We start from the raw sequence: 26,851 nt of genomic DNA, 5'->3' as shown, positions 1-26,851 counted from the left end.
GAGATAATGAAATAACTATCTTTAAATTTTTGAAGAAAACTTTGAAACAAAATTTATATCTAATTAAACTGTCATTTACACATGTGAGGACAAAATAAATATACTGATAGGCATTTAAGGTCTCGAAGAGTATGCTACATAAAGTTTTTCTTTGAAAAAAAAATCTTGGAAGATTTATTTTAGTGAAAAATGAAAGAAATGTATGAATGTATGTGTCTAGCAAACTATTAGACACAGAAAGTAAAGAAGGGTAATGAAAATTCACTTGTTTATATATGTTCTGATGCATAAAAAAGGGCATCTAGAATATCTGGTCCAAAGATTCCAGGAGATACTAACATAGGGTGGGAGAAACAGAGAGAGTTGAGAGCATGCTATAGTAGTAGCTGTGTTTGAGATGGGCAGGGCAGAGTTTGCACTGAAAAGCCTTAGACAATGACAGGGAAAAATAGCCACTTCTCTGAATCTTGATAAGTAAGAGATAACTACCAGAAACACAGAAAGAGGATTTGTCACACTATTTAGAAGAAGAAAATAAATTTATCCAAAAGAACCTAAAGGAAGAAGGCTTGTAATAACACCACCACCACCATCACCACCAACACACACACACACACACACACACACACACACACACACACACACACACACACACACACCCCAGAGCTGCTACAATGAGGCTTGGTAGAACAGTAATTATTTTCAATGTAAATAGATTGCATTTTCAATGTAAATAGATTGCATTTACCAACTGAAAGAAGGACAAAGTGACTAGGAAAAGAAAAAGCTAGCAATCTTTTCAACAAGGGATGGGTATGAAGCAAAAGGATCCAGAGAAGTTGGAAATAAAGGAATAAAAGAAGGAATACCAGGCAAATGCGAGCAAAAAGAAAGAAGTAGAGCTTTTTAAACGGCAAAATAAAGTGTAAAAACATCAAAATAATAAAGAAGGAAATAAAATATGGAAAAAATAAAAGTAATTATGAATGCATATACATCTGACCATACTTTCTTCAAAACCATTAAGCAGCAACTGACCAGCCATGATGCCACAAACATGTTTATTACATTTGTTCCTTAAGTTTATGAGTTTTGCAGTTCTCTGATTATTCCTCTGCCTCGTTGGCCTATGTATGTATTGTTTACATTCATTTTTCTCTTGTGACTTGAGTTTTAGCAGGTGAGGAGAAAAGGGAAGTTAGATTCAAATAGTTCAGGTTTTCTATTTGTTAAAGATTTTGTACTAAAGTTATTTGAAACTAAGGACCAAAATGAAATCAGAGCACTTACTGTAAAATTAGAAATTACTTTTCCTGAAGTAATGGAAAATATATCCATAAATTTTCTAATGTTTTAAGCTTCCATGGAAACTTGTGATCTAGAGTAGTAGTACATAAAAGGTAAAAAAAAAAAAAAAAGAGAGAGAGAGAGAGAAATGTCCTCAAAAACTGGTCCTTTGTACAGCATCCATGAAGCCTGATTCGGCTTTTTTTTTTTTTCCCCAAAATAACCAAAAATGCTGTGGACAAAATCACATATTTGCACCTAGGTATTTGGAGGAGTCTATTTTTATATTCCTTGCTTTCCCTGAAGAAAAGCAAAGACTGAAAATAGAAACATGAAGTTAGTCACATACAGGCACTATTAAAAAAAGTGATTAAAATATTTCAACTGTACGGTATTTTTTATATTTCCTGATTAACCATCGTACCATATATGACATATAAATTTAAAAATAAGCATACAGTAAACTTACTATGCCTCAAAAATGCTTTGATTAGTGATTAACCACCATCTGTGAATTTTTCCCCTTTGGGGGTAATTACTTCAGAAACCATGTCATGCATTATTTCAGGATTCTAATACTATATTTCCTTGCACACAATCGCTTCTCTTTCAGCATACTCTATTTCCACTTCTGCAATAAAAGAACATACTAATACCACCATAAAATAAAAATATTCACCATATTCTACAATTCTCAACATTTGAAAAATGAAACTGCAATTAAAATTCAACTCCTCTCCACCCACCTTTTATAGCCAGCTTCGTTAATAAAGATAGATGTGAATTGCTACCACCAGGGCCACTGGGAGGACTAAATACAGGTGCTTTGTTTCTTCCATCACACCTATATCTTAAACTCCTTCTGCTCCTATCTGTCAGGAAGAGGCTGCCAGGTGAGCAGTCTGTCACTCTCGCCTAGGCTAATAGATTCTCCAGTGGCTTTTGTTACAGCTCATGTCAGACTATTAAAACCATGTGCTTTGAAAATGGCATAACATATGTAGCTGAATCTTGTCACCTCTAGATAGTCAAACTCTGGCTTCACCAGCAGATGCGGGACAGAGCAGTAATATACATATGCAAATCACCATGGTCCCCTCTCCTCGCCACTGCTCCTACCTCTAATGACCCCCGCAGAAGGTCTGTTTGTTCCGCTGCTCCCACTTCCAGGGCCACATCAACAGAAGCAAAGGGACGGCTTGCCATCTGCTGTCGTTCTCGAAGCAGTTGCTGGAAGGCAGGAAAAATAATTTGTTTTAAGACACATTAAATTCAACAATATCAGTTCATTTGTAATAAAGGGCATTCAACATGTAGAAGTCATCTAATACACACTAATACACACGTCCATATCTAGATCACTAAAAACAAAAATCCATGGCCTGGGTTATATTTCTATAGTGGTTTTAAATGTATGGTGCCTGACTTCCATCCCATAGGCCTCACGAAATGCACTGTGAAAACTTCAGGTAAGAGGTACCACTTAAGTAAAAAGCGCTATTACAGCGATGGCAATGCCAATTTTTCACACTCAAAATAACTCATGCTTTTGTCTTAGCTGAAAGCAAATAACAGTAAAAATGTTTAAGAAAAGATAATGAAAAGTTGTCAAAATGCATTAAGAGAGATTAAAGGACCATATACCTGCCAAGACTAAGTCTTGTAAGTCATCAAGATCCCCTGTCAATTGCTATGGAACCAGCAGGAATTGTTGCTGGCAGTGTTTTAAACCTTATTCAAAGCCTCTGTGTTCATTACTTAAATGAGAAATGATTAGTAGGTTGCAAAACATGTGTGCCAAGTCTTCTAAAGCAACTCCCAGATACTTGTTTCTTTCTCCTGTGGCTCTTCTGGGCTTTGCCCAAACTAAAACCAATAAACCAGCAAGTCCCAACCAAGTATCAAGCTAATTTATATTTCTGCCTTTCCTTATAATTATAATATTCATTAAGTCATGATAAGAAAAAATTGATGACCAGCACTAGATATTGCAATTCTTGCCCTTCTCATTCTATACAGCTAATAAAATTATTATTAAATATTAAAAGTGGATGAGCGATGCAATTAAATACTCTTTCAAATGAGAAGAAACCATATCATTGAAGGAAGGCAAAATCCTTGAAGACAATGAATGGCTTCATTATTCACAGAGGTTTCTAAAGATTCACTGGCAGTAACTTAAAACATTAACAACTGGTCTTTGAATGCAAATGTATGTAGCACTGAACTGCATCATTCATAAAATTCCCTTTTAGATGATGAAGGAACACAGCCAATACCTGTGGCAGTTTATTATTTAACACTTTTATGTTAGCATTTGTGACACAGCGGTGGCAGTGCTCATGAAATGAGCATCTAAAATATAATTTAAGGCCTTGTTTTGTTATTATTAAAGAGAGAACATCCACTTGCTAATATGAGAAAGAAATAATACAACTATTACTTAGCAATAGTTTAAGTTCTTAAAATATATATATTTTTAGAAGTAATAATAAAATCTGAAAATATATTCAGAGTAAAAAGTAAATGTGATCTAAACCAGAAAAGTATTCACTTTACTATAAACTCAGAATTACATTATTAAAATATAGCTGCTGGCAAACAATCTTATTTCTGCTTCTCTCAATAGGAGTGGCCAATTCATCTGAATATTGTGTCTGTGCAAAATTCAAACATAATGTCACTCCAAATACTAAGAGATGATAAGTGATTTAGAAACCATGCTCTTTTTATTTGGTAAAAATATAAACATGCACAAACACACACAAATATATGCAAATTACCTTCCCTACAGTAATGTACAAATAGCCTTAAGAAAACTATAAATTCTGAAAAAAAAAAAAAAAAAAAAACCTATAAATTCTGGTTTGGGTTTGACCACAATTTTCAAATTGTGGATTTGCGGTGTTTTTCTGTGTTTTTGTTTTTCGTTTTTTTAGGGCTGCACCCACGGCATAATAAGGTTCCCAGCCTAGAAGCTAATTGGAGCTACAGCTGCTGACCTACACCACAGCCACTGCAATGCCAGATCCCAGCCGCGTCTGCGACCTACGCCACAGCTCATTGCTAGGTCAGATCTTTAAGCCACTGAGTGAGGCCAGGGATTGAACCCACAACCTCGTGGTTCCTAGTCAGATTCATTTCCACTGCGCCATGACGGGAACTCCAAAATCGTGGGTTTGAACACACATTTATATTAAAGTTTCTTCATTTGTGCTAATTTTCCTTGTCTTGTAAATGGTATCTCATATAACTGCTTTTTAACAAAATGAACAGCTTCTATTTCCTCATTTTACTTTTTCTATACCTAAAAGTAAAAGGTTTCCAAAATATAGTGAATATTCAATACCACATATTGTAATATAAACCCATGACTATTCTAAATTCCCTATCTCTGGAAAATAATGTATTATTGTCATCCCCAACACTCATCATAAAAAAATAAGTGACTGATATTTTCATGCCTTTAAAAAATTTATTAGCAGAACACAAAAGTATTTAAAAGATTGTAATTTGTCTTCTGAATTTTGAGTTATATCACTTTCTAAGAAAGAATCAAATGCTTAGTACAGTACTCTGTGCAAAGAAGAGAAACACTGCTCAGGTCAAGACCAAAACACTGCAGTTTGAAAAACAAGACAGGTGAAATAAAAATACTTAGAGTACAAGGTAGTGTTCAGTAACAGACAGAAACAGGGAATTAGCCAAATGATTCACTCTAGGTCACTGAGCAGAAGACTCGTTCAAGAACTTTGGCTGACATACTAAGTTTCTGACTTTGGGAAATTAATGCAAATGTTCTGACTGGGAAACTTGGGAAAGGTAAATCATTTTATCGCTAAACATTCTTACTTTTATATGATGGCCCTGAAAGAATAAAAATGGATCAAAGGGAGGTTCTCTTTGATACTAAATTTCTGGTTCTCTGTCCTATCCTTAACAATCACCCTTCCTCTTGTCAGCTAACATCTGTAGGCTTTACCTCCTAAATTTGTCCCTCTATGTCAGAACAAAGGAGACAATATGCTTACAACTTAAACTGTGTCAAAATTTAGTGTAAATACTGACAGGCAATATAGTTAAACTCTGGAGTTAGAAGGACCTGTGTTTCAATACCAGTTTTTCCATTTAGTAGCTGTTTTGAATTTAACCAAATTATTCAGACCTCTCTAAGCCTCAAATTTTCTCATCTGCAAAGTTGGGCTATTAATAGCACCTTACCCCAAAATCTATAGCTCAGGGTACTTGTTTTTAATTCCAGCTTCTCTACCCCTTACCTACTGGACCATCATCAAATTATGTAAACCTTTCTAAAGTTTATTCTTTCTCTCTATGAAATGGAAATAGCAATAATATCATAAGGTTGGCACTAACGAGACAATGCACTTACACTGCTCAGCACAGAATCTGGCACATTGTGAGAACTCAGTTAACAGTTCACTGGTACAATTATTATGTTAAATTTCAAGCACTAATTTTGTCTTTAAAGATGGCACACTAATTACCACAGGCCCATTTTCTTCAGCACTAGTGACACATTTTGCTTTATTAGTCTCCCTTTTAACAAATGTTGCAAATTTATGAGACAGTTGGAAAATGTCATGATTGTGGTAAAATGAATTTAGATTTGGAACTGCTTTCTGCCATTTGTGACTAAGAATGATAAAAACTCAACCTAAAAATGATGAGGAAATAAAGAGTACTTCCTTAAGAACTTTCGAAAATAGATTAATTTATTTTATGATGGTGAATTTTATATAAAATGAAGTTTAACATTTTGTGCATCGATAAGAAGCCATGCAACAGATGATCTATTTTATAACTAATCTACAGTTGCCAACTACTCAGCAGAAAGAAAAGGCCAAAAGTACAAATTGATCATAATACAATAGATTATAATTATGCCACCATAAACACTGTTGTGAAGAAAATTTAAAAATTATAAATGTTCTTAGTATCATGTTTGTTATCTATAATAACGTTCATTATTCAAAATCTCTTACAAAACAAACCATGAAATTAAAAGTAATATGAAAACCCATGCTTAAATATGGCAACTGGGAATAACCACTGATTCTATCAAATGTATAAATGAAATACTTCCCCTCAATATGACTACTTCAAATATCGTATCACTCTCCAAGTTTATACTAATGACCTTTTCAACTACCCCAAAGGCTATAATTCTAACAGATTTAAGGTAATAAGTAAAGTACACACACCAAGCAAAAAGTAACTGTGTCCCAGTTGGCTTCCTATCTCCTTCCTCCTGAATCTTTCCCCCACCTCCAAATAAATGTCCTTCTAAGCCACCCCAAGTTTGAAGTAATCATCTCAGCTATGAATTATTTATCATATTAGTATGGCACTATCTCTTCATATCTTCATGCTTTTCTAAAATCTTCTTTAAGGTAAAAATCTATTCTTGCATGTTTTTTAATCCCCCAAAGCACTTAGTTTGTAATCAATAGCATTTGGGGAAGGAACAGTGAGTGAGTGACTTAAGGTATAAAAATCTGCATCATCTGAATGCAACTGAAGGCAAGTTTTGATAAAACTGATTTTAATTCTGAAGAGCCTTTTAAGTATATATCCTCAATATTCTAGAATTTGTCTTATCCTCAAAAGTAAGTGGATAATTTTTTTAGAATGGGGCAATTTTGTAGACCCCACAAATCACCATCAGGTTTCATATCTCTCTTCATTTATTTTACTGCAACACTATAAATATTATGAGAAAACCTGCCATAAAGTTGTCATAATGCATTCACATTTTTAAGAGCAATTATTCCTAAGATTTTGGAAAGGTATGAAAGGAGCAATTGAAATGATTTAATCATTATTATTGAGCTTAAATACTAAAACAAACAAGGAATTTGAATTATAGATTTAAAAAAACATTTTCACACACACATGCACCCGCATATTCATTGTAGCACTATTCACAATAGCCAGGACATGGAAACGACCCAAATGTCCATTAAAAGATGACTGGATTTGGAAGATGTGGTATATATACACAATGGAATACTACTCAGCCATAAAAAAGAATGACATAATGCCATTTGCAGCAACATGGATGGAACTAGAGAATCTCATATTGAGTGAAATGAGCCAGAAAGACAAAGACAAATACCATATGATATCACTTATATCTGGAATCTAATATCCAGCACAAATCAACATCTCCTCAGAAAAGAAAATCATGGACTTGGAGAAAAGACTTGTGGCTGCCTGATGGGAGAGGGAGGGAGTGGGAGGGATCAGGAGCTTGGGGTTATCAGATACAACTTAGAATAGATTTACAAGGAGATCCTGCTGAGTAGCATTGAGAACTATGTCTAGATACTCATGTTGCAACAGAACAAAGGGTGGGGAAAAAAATGTAATTGTAATGTATACATGTAAGGACAACTTGATCCCCTTGCTGTACAGTGGGAAAATAAAATTAAAAAAAAATTTCATGAAAGAGTATTTTTGGAGTTCCCTGGTTGCTCAGCAGGTTAAGGATCTGGAGTGGTCAATGCTGTGGGTCTGGTTACTGCTTTGGCATGGGTTTAATTCCCGGCCTGGGAACTTCCATGTGCTGCCAAATAAAATATAAAGAAAAAGAGTATTTCTATTATTAACAAAAGCATATTTAACATAGAGAAATATGTTAAAAAAAATCAGTGTTGGGTTTTTTTTTTTTTTGGTGTTAGGATGATACAAGAAAATAAAGAGAAGTGCCTGTAACTTTTTGCATCATTGAATTAGGAAAGAATGCTATTCTATCATTTTTATAGCTAAATCCAAGGCACAAGCCTACTCAGTTTTTGTTCATTATCTGAAAGCAAAATATCCTCAACTGTCAAACGACCACACCAGATTTTCAGGGTAGGTTGTTCAGGTATGCAGCGTTATTGTTTAATAAGTAATATGCCAAAAACAAAATCTACTTTTATTATCATCAAGCCTGCTACCAGACAGAGGAAGGGAGAGGAAAAAATGGAAATTTTTTTCTAAATCTTCCAAAATGTAAAGTTCAATATTTTCTCTAAAACGCTAAGAGATTATATCAGTATATAACATACACATGTCAATGTATGTGTGAAAGTGTATGTGTGAATATTCCTAAAATCATATATATTATAATTCAAAGTAACTAAAATTCAAACTAAAACTCTTATATAAAAGGCCAAGATAAGGATTAAATAATGCCAGCAAATGAGGGTGCTTATTGTCATTTGGAGAACAGTAAGCATGTAATTGATATGACTAAGACATAGTCTTCATAGATTCTTAGACCTGGAAGAGACCTAGAAATCCTCTAGGCCAGAGATTCTTCAACCTATAGACCACAGACCTATAAAAGGTAACTAGATGAACACTAGAAAAATCTATGAACTTGGTACTAATAGATGATTCTTTTTTTCAAAATGTTTTTCAACTTCAGTGGATTCAATAATTTAACTTATTGCTGCCTATAGAAGCTAACTAGCCCTCATTCAGAACAAAATGTAACTCCACTATTTTCTTAAATGCTTTTAACAAAAATGTAACTCCACTATTTTCTTAAATGCTTTTAACAAAAAAATCTATCAGCATATTTTAAAGTTTAAAAATAAAGCAGAATGGAGTAAGTTCTTAAAGCAAGCAATTCTCTACACATCCCTGTTTGCTAGATAAGAACTTGAAAATTGGAATTCCTGTCATGGCACAGTGGAAACGAATTTGGCTAGGAACCATGAGGTTGTGGGTTTGATCCCTGGTCTTGCTCAGTGGGTTAAGGATCCAGCATTGCCATGAGCTGTGGTGGAGGTTGCAGATGCAGCTCAGATCTGGCATTGCTGTGGCTCTGGCATAGGTTGGCAGCTACAGCTCCGATTAGACCCCTAGCCTGGGAACCTCCATCTGCCACAGATGCGGCCCTAGAAAGACAAAAAAAAAAACAAAACAAAAAAAAACAAAACAAAAAAAAAACAAAACTTGAAAATTATCTTCAAAACAGGCAGAATGGGTTTGAAGCTCAAACATATATTTCTAAAGTTTCCTTTTATTTCTTCCCTTTGTCTAGCTCAGTGATTCCTCAAACCCTGATGTTTATGCAGTTGTATGTGCAATGTCACCTATTCTCTATACAAACGATTTTGTCTCTACAGATATCAGCCCTTCATATTGATTTGAGATTATAACTTCTGTGTAAGTCTCATGGAACTCCACAAACTTATAATATTATTAAGAGAAGAGTGGCACAAACGATATGGCCAGATAGTATCTCCATCATTTGCATATAATACGGTCTTATCAGCTTTCTACTGACAGGAATCAAGGAAATACATCAAACTTTTATAAGTACGAGCACTTTAAGTATGGGCTGTCTTTGTTTAGGTTAATTTAGGCAATATCAAAGAAAGCATGAGCGATCTTCCTTATCCTCATGTATTCATGGTTATGCATTATTAATTAAACACTATGGAAGCCAGAGCCATATTTCTTACATGGTGAAATTCTCCCCAAGTGAAGTTTTAAGTCAAGAAAATGGAAAGAGCACCTGACAACTCTCCATACATATCAACCACCATAAGCCTTCATAGAAAGTATGTTTAACTTAAAAAGGATGGAACATTACCAAAATCTGATTTTTTCTTAATACAAAAGCTGTATTTTGAAGCATCCTACAAGGTTACTTATCAAATAGGTTAAGTTTCATATCGTTGAACAGACCTTGGTAAAACCATTTCGTTTGGAGAGATCAAACTGGTTTGTAGTGTGAAGCAAACAAAGAAAAGTAAAACAATATTTCTACCAAAGTATCACATCTACTCTAGAAACTGCTAACATTTGCCAACATTTCTTTTTAACATTTTAAAGCAAATTAGAAAAGAATGGGCGGCTTCATCATTTCCCTTTTACCTAAATATTAGCATAGCCCCAGGACAGTCAATGTTTACATCAACTGTGTACCTGTTGACTGCATTAATGGAGAATTCCATCTTGTGAACATTTTAAAAAAGAAAGCCATGTGTATCTTAATAATAGTAAATGGTGGATTTTTCCATGCAAAAATTTGATTATGTAGACAAAATACCTGTACATATTTGTTTTTACCTTCTACTTGGCAACATGTTTTATTTAATTCACTAATGAGAATCCAAGCATGACTGTTATGCCATATGGTACACCTTTTAATGCATTAGCAAAAAGAAAACATTCTCAGTCAAATCTTACTGTCTTAGCAAGAAATTTCACTAAGGAAGAGAAATAGGTGTTGAAATTCCTCTTGGCATTCTGAAGAGTTTAGACTAAAATTCTAGGTAGCTTTTTTTCTTTCCTTTCCTTTCCTTTCCATTCCTCCCCTTCCCGCCCCGTCTCTCCCTCCCCTCCTTTCTCTCTCTCTCTTTCTCTAAATAAAAGCCTACTCTTAGGATAATTTGATAAAGAGTTCTCGATTTCCTTCATAAGTTTAGCTGTGACCATTCATTCATTCATTGGAAAAATTTTTATTGAGCTATTACTGTGTTCCAGACACTTTTCCAAGAAGAGACAGATGAGGTGACTCTTTTGCTTCTATTCAGAAAACTTTTCCATGCTATTAAAAATATCAGAGATTCTTCTGGACCATCTACCAGGAGACTGGAGGTAGACAACTAGGGGAACATTCTGATTTGGAGGAATGAGTTAAGTAGTCTGGATTTAAAAGCAAGCAAAGACTAATCTATTTCTTAGTGGGCCAAAAACCTAAAGATATGTGAAAATTCTGCAAAATATATGGAAGGTTACTTCGGGCAATTTTAAAATTAAAATTTGGATTCTTAATTCTTTCTTTGTTGACAGAGATGGCATCACTGATTTAGACTTTGCCAAAGATGATCTCACATCCGGATGAAAAGAAATCATGCAGCATGGATTCATCAAGAAGAGTCAAAAACTCAGGTATTGCTTGATTACAGTGACAAATGGAAAATTCAACAGAGCATTGTGAGATAGTATGTTGTTTTTTGTTTTGTTTGCAGTTTTTGACATTTAAACAAAAAGTCGAAAAATGGAATGGTCATTGCCAATATTAACAATTACTCTGGATACTTAAAAGCATATAATTAACAGCAGATAGAGATCTCATTTGTTCAACATATATAAACAAATAAATGAAAATATTAAAGAAGAAAAGCCACTCCAGAAAACATAAAAGGATTGGGAGAAAGCAAGACAGTGGAGAGAGAAAGTGCATTGGGTAGGGTGATTAAGGTCTTCTAAAAAAACGATGTTTGACCTGAAACCTTGAATACTCAAGAGCAGTTGTGTACCCCCCAAACTCACTAACAGAGAAAGTCTATTTCTTGCTCACACAAAATTTTCTATAGATCCAAGTAACTTCCCATCTTGTAATTCAGCAATACAGACTGCTCCATTCTTGAGGTTCTGCCATCTCAGTCCAAGGATTCCTTAAGTGTTAGGGCATAATAGAGACTAGTGAATCCTGTACGGACTTTCAGCACCTCAGACCAGAAGTGACATACATCATTTTCTGTAAATAGTCACAGAGCCCACGTGAACTAAACAGAGACCAGAAAATGGAGGGGAACGAATGCGATATTAGGTGAATAGAACAAGAACCAGGAAAGCCAGAAAAGAGTATTTCAGGCAAAGGGAACAACAGGTGCAAAGTTCCTGAGTTTATCAGACTTTAAGTCTGAGGTTAAAGTGTTCAAGAAACAGAAAGAAGGCTGAGTCTTATTAAGCAAGGTGGCAAGGAGCAGATGGTGAAAGGACAATCTGGGCTTTATCAAGGTTAAGAGAAATTGAAATTATATATATATGTATATATATATATACACACACATATATATAATCAGGCATCATAGGATACAAATAAATCAGATTCATTATTTTTCACAACATCATTTCTCTTTGTATTGCTTGGAGAACCCATTCTTATGGTATTAGAATTAGCTCGGGAAAAAAAAAAAAACGGGCAAAAGAAATAGGCTTTACTATCCTCAAATAAAGTTATTTCACACATAACCAGAAAACAGCAACAGCAGTTAATCTCAAATACAATGAACCTAGCTCTTCCAATAAGTATCAAAAGGTCAATTTTGTATGTAACCTTCTTTAATACAAAAGGCCAGGTGGTTGTAATTTATCCGAGCAAATCAAAATGAGCAAAGGATGAGTACTGAAAAGGTCATTTAAAAGCTAGATCCCCAGAATGAATGTTTAATACATATTACTCTTCAAAGAGCAAAAATGAGAAGCTAGATAATTTCAAATTTTGAAACTTCACTAGAAAAAAAGCTTTCCTATATAGCCTACCCTCACAGTCATACTGGGGAATCTATTACTCCCACAAGTTAGAGATCTAAGTCGGAAGAGAAATAGTTGTCCCGATCTCAGGAGGAAGAGCAAACGGATGACTGACATCCAAGAGGTGCACAATATGATCGAGTCAACCTTGACAGGTGGAAATATAAAAGCATCTGATTACAATAGAAATGATACGTCAACTCTTGCTTGTGTGCCAGTAATTTATGACTGGAGGTTCTCGCTACAATAAAGCTCAAATCAATCCATCAGCAGTCCCCCTTCCCGCTTAAGAATTAATTTACTGAAGAAAGATTTTTTTTTTCTCCCTGATTCTGGGAATCAATACAAAGCTCAAGACTCAATTCTGAACCACAACATGCTAGCTTCTAGGTTAAGAAATTCTAAATGCAACATAATCCAGTTAGCCTTTTCATTCAGTGTATAAAAAGTTCATGTTGAACATTTAAGTAGTTTGCGACAATAATTTTGAAGTTTTTCAAGAGCTACTTAAATCTTTCTAGAGACATCAGTGACTCCAACACCGGCATTTCCTTTACTCTTAATATTTTAAAAATATTTTTTTCTTTAAGGAAAATGCGATTATCTTGCTATTACCTAATGGAGTCATTTTCAGTTCAATATTGAGAAGCTCTAAAAATGGTTCTTTTGTAAAATATTTCTTTGTGAAATAAGACATCTGCTTACTATAATTTTTTTAAGTCTCTGTTGGAAAATACCTATGATGCTCATTGACTAATCAGTGTGATAGATGAATATGCAGTGCTATGTGTTTTCAATCTTTTGTGAGAGTAGATATGATAGAAATATTTTAAAGAATTTTAATCATTTGAATTTTTTAAATGTAAAGAGTAGTTTGATGCAGCATAGATGACTCATGACTGGTATAAACTGGCTTTCCTATGCACTTGGAATGGTAATGTTAAACCACAAAAATCAGAATGTAAGAAAATGGTTGTTAACGCACTGGAATAACTCAAATCATTCGGATAACTCATATCAGAGTTGGAAGGAATCCTAAATGTTACCTGGTCCAAATTTCCGTTAAATCAGGATCAAAAGTGCTGTAACTTTTCTGACAAATGGTTACCTTGCACACTCAAATATATCTAGTGAAAGAACCACTTTTTATCAAGACGGTAGTTTTTTTCCCAAAGGTTTATAATGCTGTTAGAAGGCTCATTATACTGAATGAAAATTTAAAATTTTCAAGATCTTTTTGGATAATTAAAGTTAAATAGGTTACTTTTAGTATCATTTATTTAAAAATTCGTTAAATATATGTTATATATTTGAAACTTCTCTCACATATTCAAATAAAGAATTACAATTTATACATTTTCCATTCATTATTTATGCAAACCACATTTAGGGAATACACCAGTGTTCCGGGAAGAGAGTCAGGCTTTCGTGTTTAAAAGATAAGAAACCTAGTCCTGTCCTCAAGGACCTTACTTACTCATAGTCTCATAAGTAGGACAAAACTTTCTCCTCTATCATGGTTTTCAGCATTTAATTTTTCAATGCCCCTCTTAAAATGTAAAGTGAACACAACATTCTAGATGTGCTCGGACTACTGTAGAATATGCTAGAACTATTTCTCTTCATGTACTCTAAATTAACATGCCTTTTTTTCTTTTTTAAAAACTTTTTTTTTTTTTTGTTTTATTTTTAGAAACACTCTGTTGTTGGACCCAATCAACAATGTCAGGTCTTTCTCACATAAATGTTGATCAAGACAAAGGTTCCCTACTTAACACTTTCACAAGTGAATTTTTTAATCTATATTCAGAACTTCACGTATTTTATTGCCGTTATTATTTTAACCTGTTTTTCCTTGAGGGCAGAATTCTCTTTGATCCTTTGAACTTCTAACTAACATAACTAAATTATTTTATTCACAGTGTCCTATGTGTTGGGCCCCTATTCCATTTCTGTGACCAGGTCGACACTATTTGATGGCAAAGAGAACAATCAAGGCAGCGAGTTGCCTTACTTGCTAGTAATCCAAGGTAAATCATAAAAGCCACCAAGAGAATGACATCTACTTTGATATTCCAGGGTTTCCTCTAAATAGTGATGTTGAAAGGCAGAACAGATAAGCTATGTGGGTTTAGGAACATGTGGTTTATTTTTACGGGCTGTGTCCATGTACCCACACTGGGAGAAAATAAATCTATGGTACTTAAGAAATTTCCTAGCTAGAAGACCGGGAACACGTTATTTTCAAATGTTGTGAAATCATTCTTTGGCCACTAAAAAAATGTTCCAAAACATATCCTCCCTAGACCTTCCCCTGAAGTACAGCTTTTTGGATCACAGGTTGTTGAAACCTAATTTTACAGCTTGTATTGTTACTGTATGAGGAGTGGGTCCCAAATTTGGGGAAGCTGAGAAAGGTCCTTGCACACTTTAGTCTTAGCCAAGTGCCTCAGCAGTGATGACTAAACAGCTTTCCTGGCACATTCAATATTGTGATCCAAGAATGCTGGCAAGAACTTTATTATTTCTTCCCATGTATCCTGTCTGCTTCACCTATGGACTAGCAATTTTTTCTGAATTTATTGGCCTATGGTATACTTATACTGACAAAATATATCTAGGTATATAATTATTTTCTCTATACCAAGTTTTTTAACTCTTGCCAAATATATTCTATATACTTAGTACTTAAAAACTTAACCTGTAAATTCTCTTCACCCTAATACAATAATATATGCCCCTTCTACCAATTTTCCCATAAATCTCAAAATTTTATAATCAAGCCATTTATTTCCTGGTTGGTGAAAATTTTAAATGGATTAAGAAAAAAAAAAGAACTCTTTATTACCTTATTAGAGCCCTTTTTCTAGAAATGGACAGTTATCTAGCAATCAACAATAAATCTTATGAACTACTGGGGGTCTCTGTTAAGGTTTCCAATAAACCCCTCCTTATCCACTTGGGATTCTGAACAAGTTGAAAAATAAAAGGTGAAGAAGAAGGACATAATATCATCTTTATTTGTGATGCTATTTATTTCATCTAAATAAATCCTTCTACTTCCTTAAGGCTAGAACAATTAATGGGGCAACCTAATAAAAAAGATGCAGATCACTGGGTTTCAGCTACGGCCCAGGCTTTAAAGAACAACTTACTAAGCAGGACAACTCTTCGGAAGCAGGTGAGCTGAGGTAGTGATTTGATTCTACACAAGTCTTTCAAGGAAGTTCCCACCGTGGTGCAGTGGGTTAATGATCTTGTGCTTCTGCCACTGTGGTGTAGGTCACAGCTGCAGCTCAGACTGGATCCCTAGCCCAAGAACTTCCATATGCCAGGGGTGTGGCCTAAAAAGAAAAAATATATGTATATTTATCTAAAAGATAAGTCTTTAGAAATTGTTGGGCAGAACATTATTTGCTCTTACCAAACATCAATGATGTCAAGTGCCATCTATATACATAAAAGAGGGTGAGTGGGCTTTAAATAGTGTTAGACCTAGGTAGCTAGTACTGGCTACTTTGCCTAAAATTCCATCCTGTACTCCTTCCCAAATCACTGTCTCTCTCTCTCACACACACACACACACACACGCACGCATACACTGCCACTACCTCTCTTCCCTGCTTTTTCTCCATAGCATTCTTCACCATCTGCCATGCTATGTACTTTTTTTTTTTATAGTCTATCTCCCCATGGAGAGTACAATATATTTTTATCTATGTTAAACTCTCATCATGTAGAAGGTATCTAGTACATGGCAGATGCTCAATAAATATTTGTTGAATTAAAGAATTAATTTAGGACTGAGGAGGGATCTAGGAATGCATCTTAGAATCCTGTGGTTCAAATACAGGCTCAAGGTCACTCTCCATCAAGCAGTCTCAGGTTGTTTCTGAATTAGGCTAATAACATATCAGAGACAATTTTTCCTCAGAAGCAATGTCATAAAGATATGTGGTGACAACTACGACAGCAAAATAAGATGGAAAGGCCAGCTCCTATCTGCTTAGCATGGGTGCCACCTGCCAAATACAGTTATTCTGAATTTAGTATTGGGGTGAATGGATACAAAGAGATTTTGAACATGTACCCAGGGAAAGAGGCATCTGAATAAGATGGGCTTGGGGCTGATACCATTTCAAATTTTTTACCTTTGCAAGGGCAACACTGTCTTTCTCAGAGATGAGTACACATAACACCAAAATTAACCTTTTAAATAGAGACTTCTCTCACTTGGACCCATAGGTCATAGATTTTGGGCAACTTGTACAGACTGTTTTATTTCAGATATCACTGAATCTCTGTAATAGCATTTGGCAACACTAAGACCTAGGTTTAGGGAACATAATTTTGCTTAGGACTGGGCTATTTTCTAAACTTGGTGATTTTGAGGCCAGTGCTGTGAAAACGTTCTAGTATTAATAATGATATTGGGAGTTCCCGTCGTGGCGCAGTGGTTAACAAATCCGACTAGGAACCATGAGGTTGCGGGTTCGGTCCCTGCCCTTGTTCAGTGGGTTAACGATCCGGCGTTGCCGTGAGCTGTGGTGTAGGTTGCAGACGAGGCTCGGATCCCGCGTTGTGGTGGCTCTGGCGTAGGCCGGTGGCTACAGCTCCGATTCGACCCCTAGCCTGGGAATCTCCATATGCTGCGGGAGTGGCCCAAGAAATAGCAACAACAACAACAAAAAAGACAAAAGACAAAAAAAAAAAAAAAAGATATTGCACTCTTTAAAAATAAGGCTTAACACTGAACTAATACAACTAAATTGACCTTGAAGGAACTTACATGTCTTTGCATGAGAAAAAGATAATTCCAACTTTATATGTGAATAGAAAACACTTCTGGCTAAAACTAGACAGATTAAGAAATAATAAAGAACAGTTATTTAGAATTTGAAGAATTTTTAATTCACAAAGGCAAAATAATTTTATTTTGGACTTTACTTTTTTTTTTTTGCTTTTTAGGGCCACACCCGCAGCACATGGAGGTTCCCAGGCTGGGGGTCTAATGGGAGCTACAGCTACCAGCCTACACCACAGAGAGACCACCAGATCCGAGCCACATCTGCAACCTACACCACAGCTCATGACAACGCCGGATCCCTAACCCACTGAGCAAGACCAGGGATCAAACCTGCACCTCATGGTTCCTAGTCGGATTTGTTTCCACTGTGCCACGACAGGAACTCCTGGACTTTACTTATGATTTCAACTAAAAAACACATATGATAAACTTTAATGATTTTTTCCTGGAAATTTGTAAAAGTGGGGGACTTTATTCAATTCAGGGCATTTCTATGTTGTTGAAATATCATTATTGACATATCTTGATGAATTTACTATTTAATGTAACCGTGTTTAACTTAGTATTTCCTGTTTAACGTTGCCATATAATATAATGAGACATAATCTGAGATGGGGAATAGACTAGGGATAAAGTTCCAGTTTTAGTGTCACCAAAGCTGAGTCAATGTTATATATTGCTCCAACCCAGTTCAGAGTTTTCTGGATGTAAAATAAAAACTGACCACTATGAATTTACAAAGAAGCAGTGATTGGAATTGGCACCCTCCGTCCTGAAGCTGGGAGCATTGTCGTCTTGACAAGCTGCTTATCTTTTCCCCTGGGGTGTATAACCACGCTCATGGTTGACAACAGGAGGTGGAGTGGTTTATTCTGTTGATGAAATGGGGTGTGTTCAACTCAGGTCTGCCTCTCTTCCCCTAAGAAAAAATCTGTGGATTCTACTCTGACCCTTCATCTCATAACTTCTTATCTGGAAAGGTCCCCACAGGGGAAATCATGCCCTATTCTAGCATTATCCATGGTAGGTGACTAAATCTGCCTAATTCTGGAGTTTATTAGGTTTACATACCCAAAGCCATTTAATTATTCAGTTCATGTTTGTTTAGAATCTAGAAAGAGAAAGGAGTGCTAATTATTGCCTCCTCTTTCCCCTTTGAAACCATCAACAATAACTATAGTATTACCATTTTTCTATCTACTTAAAAAGAATACCAGATACTGTTAAGTCCCTTGCTGAAGTCAAGATACACTGCTAACTGTATCTGCAGCATGTCCTTACTGTATCAGCCAGGTTAGCCTAACCAAAAAGAAAAGTTCAGTTTTAAAGTCTTAACTCACTTGTTGCTTTAGACTTTCTAACACCGTTGCTTTTACTTAATAAAATAAATGAATGGCTAATTAGGATGCTTTATTTTAGCATCTCTTGCCATTTGATCAAACAGCTTTTTGGTAAACATTGTGAAGTCTATCTGGCTAACGTCTGGTGTGTATTTCATACTTCCTGTATTCCTTCTCCTTACTTTTGTACACTCTCAAATGACACGATCAATTTTCCCTCTCTCAGGGCTTCCACTCCCCCAACATGGACTTCCACTTTTCTCTCCATCTTCAGAGAGTGAAATTGTCAGCAAAGCAAGTCAAGAATTGATCCTTCAATATCCTCCGCTTTCAGCAGAATGTGCCTTCTAGCAGATGTCCAGACGGTTTCTATTCCCCTACAGTTACTCTATCTTGACTCAGTGCCAGTTTTGTAATCTGTCTTGGGAGAAAGACAATTTATCACAAATCATGCAATTATGATGGCACACACTTTTAGCTCAAGGGATATATTTTGGAATTAATTCAAGTGCAGTACTCATTAGAACTACATATCTAAAATGTAAATAATCTGATTCATGTAACGCTTTTCCATTTATTAGACCCTTTATATTGAGACTATCTTGGCTGACAAGCACCAATTCTCCATCTCAGGACTATCACATGACCAACATAAATAACATCCTGATGAGCTACAGGTTTCGAAGCATCTAGATATCGCCCAAGTCTCTGCATGCTTTTGTTGCTATTTTATTTTTTTCTCTTGATATAGGGTAAGCTACTTTTTGGGGGAACAATGGGATATATTACACCTAATCAATCATTAGAAAATTGACAGTCCTCCATAATGCAAGATACTTTGCTAAGGCTGTGGAGACTGACATAAAAATAGGACTTGTCTTCCATATTTATTTCTTCTGAGAAAATTGAGATTTAAAGCATGAAATGGTAACTTACAATAGAATATAGACAAAACAAGAAATGCAAATGAGTGACATAAACAAATGCTACAATCTCAAAAAAAGGCAATCTGTCCATGAGTTGGACTGGTAGGGACTAGAGGCCTTAAGAAGTCTATGAGACAAAGCTGACACTTAAAGGATATGTAGGATCTAATGAACCGTATTATGATAATTAAATAATAATTTTGGTCAGAATCATTCTTTTATTTCACAATTCCTTTTTTTTTTTTTTAAGAATAAAGGAAGCCCTTTGCTCTTCTGCACACTACAAATTCCTGTACATTATTCCTTCTAATATGTCAAACACTATATGGTATTTTTCTTTCATGCCTTCTTGCTCTTGGAATAACTGCTTTATCTCAGAATCTCACAAATCTTTCTTACCCTGCCCTTTCTATTCTTTTTACTTACAGTAACCATAGGAAATAAGCTCTTACCCTTCAAACACAACGGGATTAGTTTTTGATCCAGGATTTGAAAAACATAACCACATGAGCATCAATCATTTCTCTGACATAAGCTTTACTCACCAAACACTGTAATATGTAAGAGCTGGATATTCATGGTATCTGAATGGGTGATATGCCAACAAATACCTAAAGAATTCTGCCATTGTATTGGATGGTTTAGGTTTTGTTAATTAAGAAACTGCCTTATATCCATTGGCAATTCAAAAGCCAAGTAGGTAAAATTTCAAAGAAATATACAGACTATTGGAAAGTGAATGGGTTTTACACATACAATTAAAATAGATGTGGGAGTTCCCGTCGTGGCACAGTGGTTAGCGAATCCAACTAGGAACCATGAGCTTGTGGGTTCTATCCCTGGCCTCGCTGAGTGGGTTAAGGATCCAGTGTTGCCGTGAGCTGTGGTGTAGGTTGCAGACTGGGCTCGGATCCTGAGTTGCTGTGGCTCTGGAGTAGGCTAGCAGCTACAGCTCCGATTAGACCCCTAGCCTGGGAATCTCCATATGCTGCTGGAGTGACCCTAGAAAAGGCAAACAGACAAAAAAAAAAAAAAAAAAAAAAGTGAAAATTTAATTGGTCTCTGCTGTTTCAAACAGCTTTTCTCTACATCAGTAATAAACGTGAAGACTATAGCATAAATTGTTCAATCCAATGAATGCCATAGTTTTCAACAAAACACATGCATGTCTCCTTTCTAAGAATCTTGAGTAAACAATTATAATTTATATTTCCAAATTATTGACTACTTGCTACAAAAAAGTGAGATGACTAAGCAACTGTTCCTCTAATTTAAATGTTGTATTGACCTCAAAAGAGAGAGAGAGACCCAAACCAAATATATTTTAATTCATGAGAGGCTACTGTAAGTTCATCAGTCTAAGGAATATATACCACAGACATTAGCAAATACAAAAAGCCAATAAGAGTTTAAATGCTACCCTTTAGCAATTCTCCTGCTAACATTTCAGTTTGAACTTACAATAACATTTATGATAATTTACCGTATTCTGCTGACTTAAAACATTTAATTGGGAATGATGCAAACATACCTTCAGAGAATAATGTATCAGGTATGGCTAGATTTTCTTTAGTGCAAACAAAAAGACAGAGCATAACGTCATTGTAAATAATGCCCCCTTTTATCAAAAAGATCTCTTAACCCTTTCAAATAAATCATATTAAAAAGGGATCAAGAGTTTGTGAATTTTCAAATGTAATTTTATTATTATCTATGATATACCTTTTCATTGAAACAATAATTCCTTTGGGAATATCACACTTTGAAAGTGATTGTGTCTTCACAAGAAACTTGTGAGGTCAGGCTCCAATTTTCTCAGGAACAGTAGCTCACAAAGTACATTGCTAAAGACTTGCTAAAGCTGAGTTAAGATCTGCTTTTATTCTTTTGTCTTTCTACTGCAGCATTAACAACTCGGATCTACTCAAAAGTTAGAAGAACTTAGGCTAAGTAGGTAAAGAATATTCTCTGTTCCATCCTATTATTCCTGCCATCTTTAGAAATTATATTTATCCTCTCAAATGTTTATTTCCCTTCTCCAATATTAGTATAGTAGGCTGGATAATGGTAATTTTTATATCAATTTAATTATATATATAATTTCAATAATTTAAAAGGAAAGAGATTCACAAGATAAATTCGTAACAAGAAAACATCAAGGAATATTTTAAACTAATTAGCAAATATTAAATTAATGAAGAGCTTCAGTAATTGTATTAAGAGAATGCAATTGGTTTGGCCTTTTTGGAAAGCTATTTGCTAATAGATATCAAGAATATCATAAGTGCACATATCCTTTGACTCAATAATTCCATTTTATGACTTTATATTAATGAAATAATCAGAGATCAAGCAAGATTTATAAAGTATAGCTCGTAATAATAAAACATTGGTGTGAATTTGGTTAAACAAACTGGAGTACCAAAAAGGTAGGATATTTATGAACATTAAAATTATGTGTTTTTAAAAAATTTAATGACATTGGAAAATGTCAAGGATATAACCTTACATGAAAAATAAAGATAATGTGTATATGTAAATCATATATAAAATTTGGAGTTCCCCTCGTGTCTGAGTGGTTAATGAAACCACGAGGTCATGGGTTCCATCCCTGGCCTCACTCAGTGGGTTAAGGATCCAGTGTTTCCATGAGCTATGGTGTAGGTCACAGACGCGGCTTGGATCCTGCGTTGCTGTGGCTCTGGCATAGGCTGGCGGCTACAGCTCCGATTCGACACCTAGCCTGGGAACCTACATGTGCCGAGGGGTGTGGCCCTAGAAAAAGGCAAAAAGACAAAATAAATAAATAAATGAAATTATATCTATGATAAAAATACAATTTGGAATGATGTTTACTTTAGGTTGAGGGATGAAGGGAGATGGAAGAGGGGAGGACCTGTACAATTAATGTGATATTTTGCACGAGGTGCGAAAGAAAAAAAGACCTCTGTAAAGAAGGATCTCAATTATATGTCTATATGTATATTATCTATATCTACATGTATACCTATAGCTCTATGCCTGGGAATAAACAGAAGAAAGTTTTAACTTTAGAATATGAATTTTAACTCATTTAAATTTATATTTTCCTCAACTTTTATATAGAAGTTTCCATAACAGAGAAAGATAGGGAATATTAGCCATTATTTAGATGACTATTTTTTTTTTTTTTTTTTTTTTAGTCTTTTTGTCTGTTTAGGGCCGCCCCTGCGACATACAGAGGTTTCCAGGCTCGGGGTCTAATTGGAGCTGTAGCTGCCGGCCTACGCCAGAGCCACAGCCACCTCAGATCTGAAACCTACACCACAGCTCACAGCAATGCCGGATCCTCAACCCACTGAGCAAGGCCAGGGATCGAACCCGCAACCTTATGGATCCTAGTTGGATGCGTTTCCGTTGCACCACGATGGGAACCCCTAGATGCCTGTGAATTGTTTGGACTGTCACTTTGCAAAACAAAAACAGTAAAGTAATAAAATAATAACTTTTGATGTGTTAGAAAGCTGGTATGTTTTGCTATTACTTATATATTATGTAATATCACAAGATAAAAGTGGCCTGAGATAAAAGTATTAATAAAATAAGTTTTAGAAGAAATAAATCCTGTATATAGACAATTACAATTAAGATAAATAATAGTCCTGTACATTTAAGTATGAGTCAATAGTCAATTATTTAACTGCAATAATTTATATATACTCAATAAAATTTAGGAAATATGCAAGTAGTTTCCGGAAAGATAAGTGAATACAGCATTAGAAGAATCATTTGTTATATAGAAACATGCTTAAATGCTGAGGTTAGAGCCAGAACCATTAAAGTAGCTCGAGGTCAATTTTAAAAATCTGATTGTGTGGAGATATCCTCATCAGAAATGATCTCCTATGATAAAAACTCAATTGATCCCAAACTGCATGGCACTGTAACTGATTTCTAAAGTGGCATATTTCCCACTACTCAGACTGCAGAATTAGTTTAGATTAGGATTAAGAAGACAGTGACAAAGTTTGCCATCTGGTGGTCAGTATGATAGAAAGTGGATATCTTCATGCACTCTGTTTGCATGTCAGAAATTTGAATGGGATAAGCAATGGGATCCTGCTGTATAGCACTGGGAACTATGGCTGGTCACTTGTGAGGGAGCATGATAATGTGGGGAAAAAAGAATGCATACATGTATGCGTGACTGGATCACCTTGCTGTGCAGTAGAAAATTGATGGAACACTGTAAACCAGCTATAATGGAAAAAATAAAAATTATTATTAAAAAAAAGAAATTTGAACTGGGTCTAAAAATGTAAAGGCAACACTGGGATTAAATAAATTCATGGATAAAATAAAGCCGTGGCAGAGAAAAGTGTATTGTCGGATTTCATCAGGTAATGGCTGTGGTAGGCTGAATGACGGCCCCCAAGGTTACCGAGGTTCTAATCCCCGGAGCCTGAGAGACCTATTTTATACGGCATAAGGAATTCTGCAGGTGTGACTAAATGAAGAGTTTTGAAATGGGGAGATTATCCTGGATTAGCCAGATGGACCCTAAATATAATCACCGTGTCTTTATAAGAGGAAACAGAGGAAGATTTAAATACAGAAGAAGAAAGCAAGGGCAATGTCACCACTAAAGCAGATGTGACACTATATGCTCTGAACATGGAGAAAGGGGCCAGGAACCAAGGAACGCAAGGAATGCAGCTAAGAAAATAGATTCTCTCCTAGAATTTCTGGAGGGGGTGTGCCTGAACACCTTGATTTCAGCTCAGTAAAACTGATTGCAGACTTTGAACCTCCAGACTCTAAGGGGATAACTGAGCGTTGGTTTAAGTGGGCTATGCCAACGTGTTACAGTAGCCGTAAGGACGACAACATAGGAAATACAAGGAAGTGCAAGCGGGCCCGAGGATGGATGACCTCCGTGCTGTAAGAAGAGGTGTGAAAAATTAGCTCTTCCCACTGATCGATCCTATATATGACCATATCTGTCAACAAACATGCAAAGTAATTTTTTTAAGCCTGGGCAAATTCATATGCTTCAGAAAGAAGCCAAACGGAAGGCACACACGAACTCTTTTCTATCATAATTGCTGTGATCTAAGTAATTTAAAGGAATAGAATAGTGATTAGGGGCTCTTCCTTAGAGTGTGGCAAAAATCTTAAAAGGGCTTGCATATTTCACTCACTAATAATGTGAATGTTAAATATCAACTCACTTAAAGAGCTAGCCTGTGGTGGGGAAAGATTTAGAGTAAAATGAAGCTTGAGGTAAAATTCAGTAAGTTCAGCAAAATGAAAGGATATTGCTGGTGTGAGAAGTAATGTGCAGCATATCCTTCCTTCTTTTTATTGTTTTTTAAACCAATACCTCTATGACTTTAACCAATCCTATTGTCCAGCAAGTGAAGAAAATTTCTACATGCAATGCTAATAATCACTATTAATATTATTTGAGTCATTGTAATGTACACTTAAAATTTAAGTGTATAGACTTAGTTTTTTAGTTTTCGGGATTCAGAGGGAAATAGGTGGTCTGATGGTCAAGGTCGTCCCCAGGTACAAGAGAAACATGAATTGCAGATACTTAAGATCCTTGGTTAAGTTCAACAAACAATTACTAAGTACAGATCAGATTCTGGGGTCTGTATAAGCATTGAGAATCGAAAGGCAGATTCTTCCAGAACACACAATTTAAATACGCCACGAAAGACAAATCCACACACAGCTGTAGGAAAGACAGGAAAGGTCATTTCATTCACTTTGCGAGTGAGCGAAGCGTAGGCTAGAAAGTCTTCTGGATGAATGTTATCTAGGAGGTGAAGAAAAGCAAAGAGAAGAGGGTTAAGGGAGAAGTAAGAGGAAAGAGAGAGAGAGAAAAAAACCATGAGAATATTAAGAAGCAGAAGGACTAGGATAGGAAATGTAAAGGCAGTGAGGTATAAAACACAATGGAGGAGTCAATATTTTGCTTTCCTTGGAACATAAAGGAAAGCTGTGGAAATGAAGCTAGATGGGTAAGCCAGGACTCACAGGCTACAATAGAAAAAGCGCTCTGTAGGAGATGAGGCATCTAGGTATGTTAGTTTCATTTTCTTTTTTGTCTTTTTAGGGAGGCACCTGCAGCATTTGGAAGTTCCCAGGCTAGGGGTTGTATGGGAGCTACAGCTGCCAGCCTACACCAGAGCCACAGTATCTCAGGATCCGAGCTGTGTCTGTGACCTACACCACAGCTCACCGCAATGCCAGATCCTTAACCCACTGACCAAGGCCAAAGATTGAACCCGCATCTTCACAGATACTAGTCAGTTTTGTTGCCACTGAGTCACGACGGGAACCCCTCATTTTCTAATGAAAAAATTTTAGTGCCAAGACATAAAATCTTCATAGTGCCAAGTTATATTTGTTTAAAAATGTCGTAATTTTTAAAATATAAATTATGAAATATACCTTAAAAGTATACATGTAACTCATGTATACAATTTGAAGAAAAATGATTGTTACAGGTTGAACTGTGCCACCGTCCCAAAAGGGATGTTGAAATCCTAACCCCCAGCATCTCGGGTTGTGACCGTATGTGGAAATAGGCTTGTTGCATTAATTAAATGTAATTAATTAAGCTGAAGTCAGACTGAAATAGGGTGGACTGCCTAATACAATGTGACTGGCACTGTATAAAAGAACCTAATGTGAAGAGACAGAGACATAAGGAGAAGGCCGTGTGCAAATGAGTCAGAGATCAGGGCGAGGCATCCACAAGCCAAGGAAGGCCAAAGAATGCCAGCAAACCACCAGAAGCCAGGAGAGAGGTGTAAAACAGACCCTCCATCATGACCTTAGAAGGAACCAATGCTGCCAACATCTTGATCTTGGACTTACAGCCTCTAGAACTGTGAGAAAATAAATTTGTTTTCAAACCACCCAGTCTGTGGTACTTTGTTGCAGCAGCTGGAAGAAACCAATACAGTCTGTAATGACTACATCCATGTCCTCACATGCTTAAGAAAGAGAAGGATCAGTATCTTAGAAGTTGCAGCGTTCCCTCCCCAGACTCATCTCTCTCCTTCTGGATACCCATATCCTGAATATTGTGTTAATTGGTCTCCTTATTTAAAACAGTTTTCCAGGAGTTCCCGTCATGGCTCAGTGGTTAATGAATCCGACCAGGAACCATGAGGTTGCGGGTTCGATCCCTGGCCTTGCTCAGTGGGTTA

At 35.8% G+C, this 26,851-nt stretch overlaps 1 protein-coding gene across 9 annotated transcripts in view; it reads right to left on the bottom strand.

Annotated features, from left to right (window-relative positions):
• Positions 1–26,851, bottom strand: part of ATRNL1 (attractin like 1) — a 770,027-nt gene that overhangs the window by 235,522 nt on the left and 507,654 nt on the right. For all 9 annotated transcript variants that reach the window (XR_014826351.1, XR_014826350.1, XR_014826353.1 and 6 more), the window contains one exon: positions 2,407–2,517. Coding sequence is in view for 4 of the 9 variants with exons in the window: in XM_084994465.1 (XP_084850591.1) it covers positions 2,407–2,517 (111 nt within the window). In the remaining 5 variants the exon portion in view is untranslated. The remainder of the gene's footprint in view (positions 1–2,406; positions 2,518–26,851) is intronic.

Source organism: Sus scrofa, chromosome 14 (genome assembly GCF_054392235.1).
Source record: "Sus scrofa isolate SSC_HxYL_T2T_F1_AM1 chromosome 14, Sscrofa_HxYL_maternal_Yorkshire_Landrace_v2.0, whole genome shotgun sequence".
In the NCBI taxonomy this organism is placed as follows: Eukaryota; Metazoa; Chordata; class Mammalia; order Artiodactyla; family Suidae; genus Sus; species Sus scrofa.
Note: the sequence above shows the minus strand (reverse complement) of the source record. Positions and strands in the feature narration are given on the sequence as shown.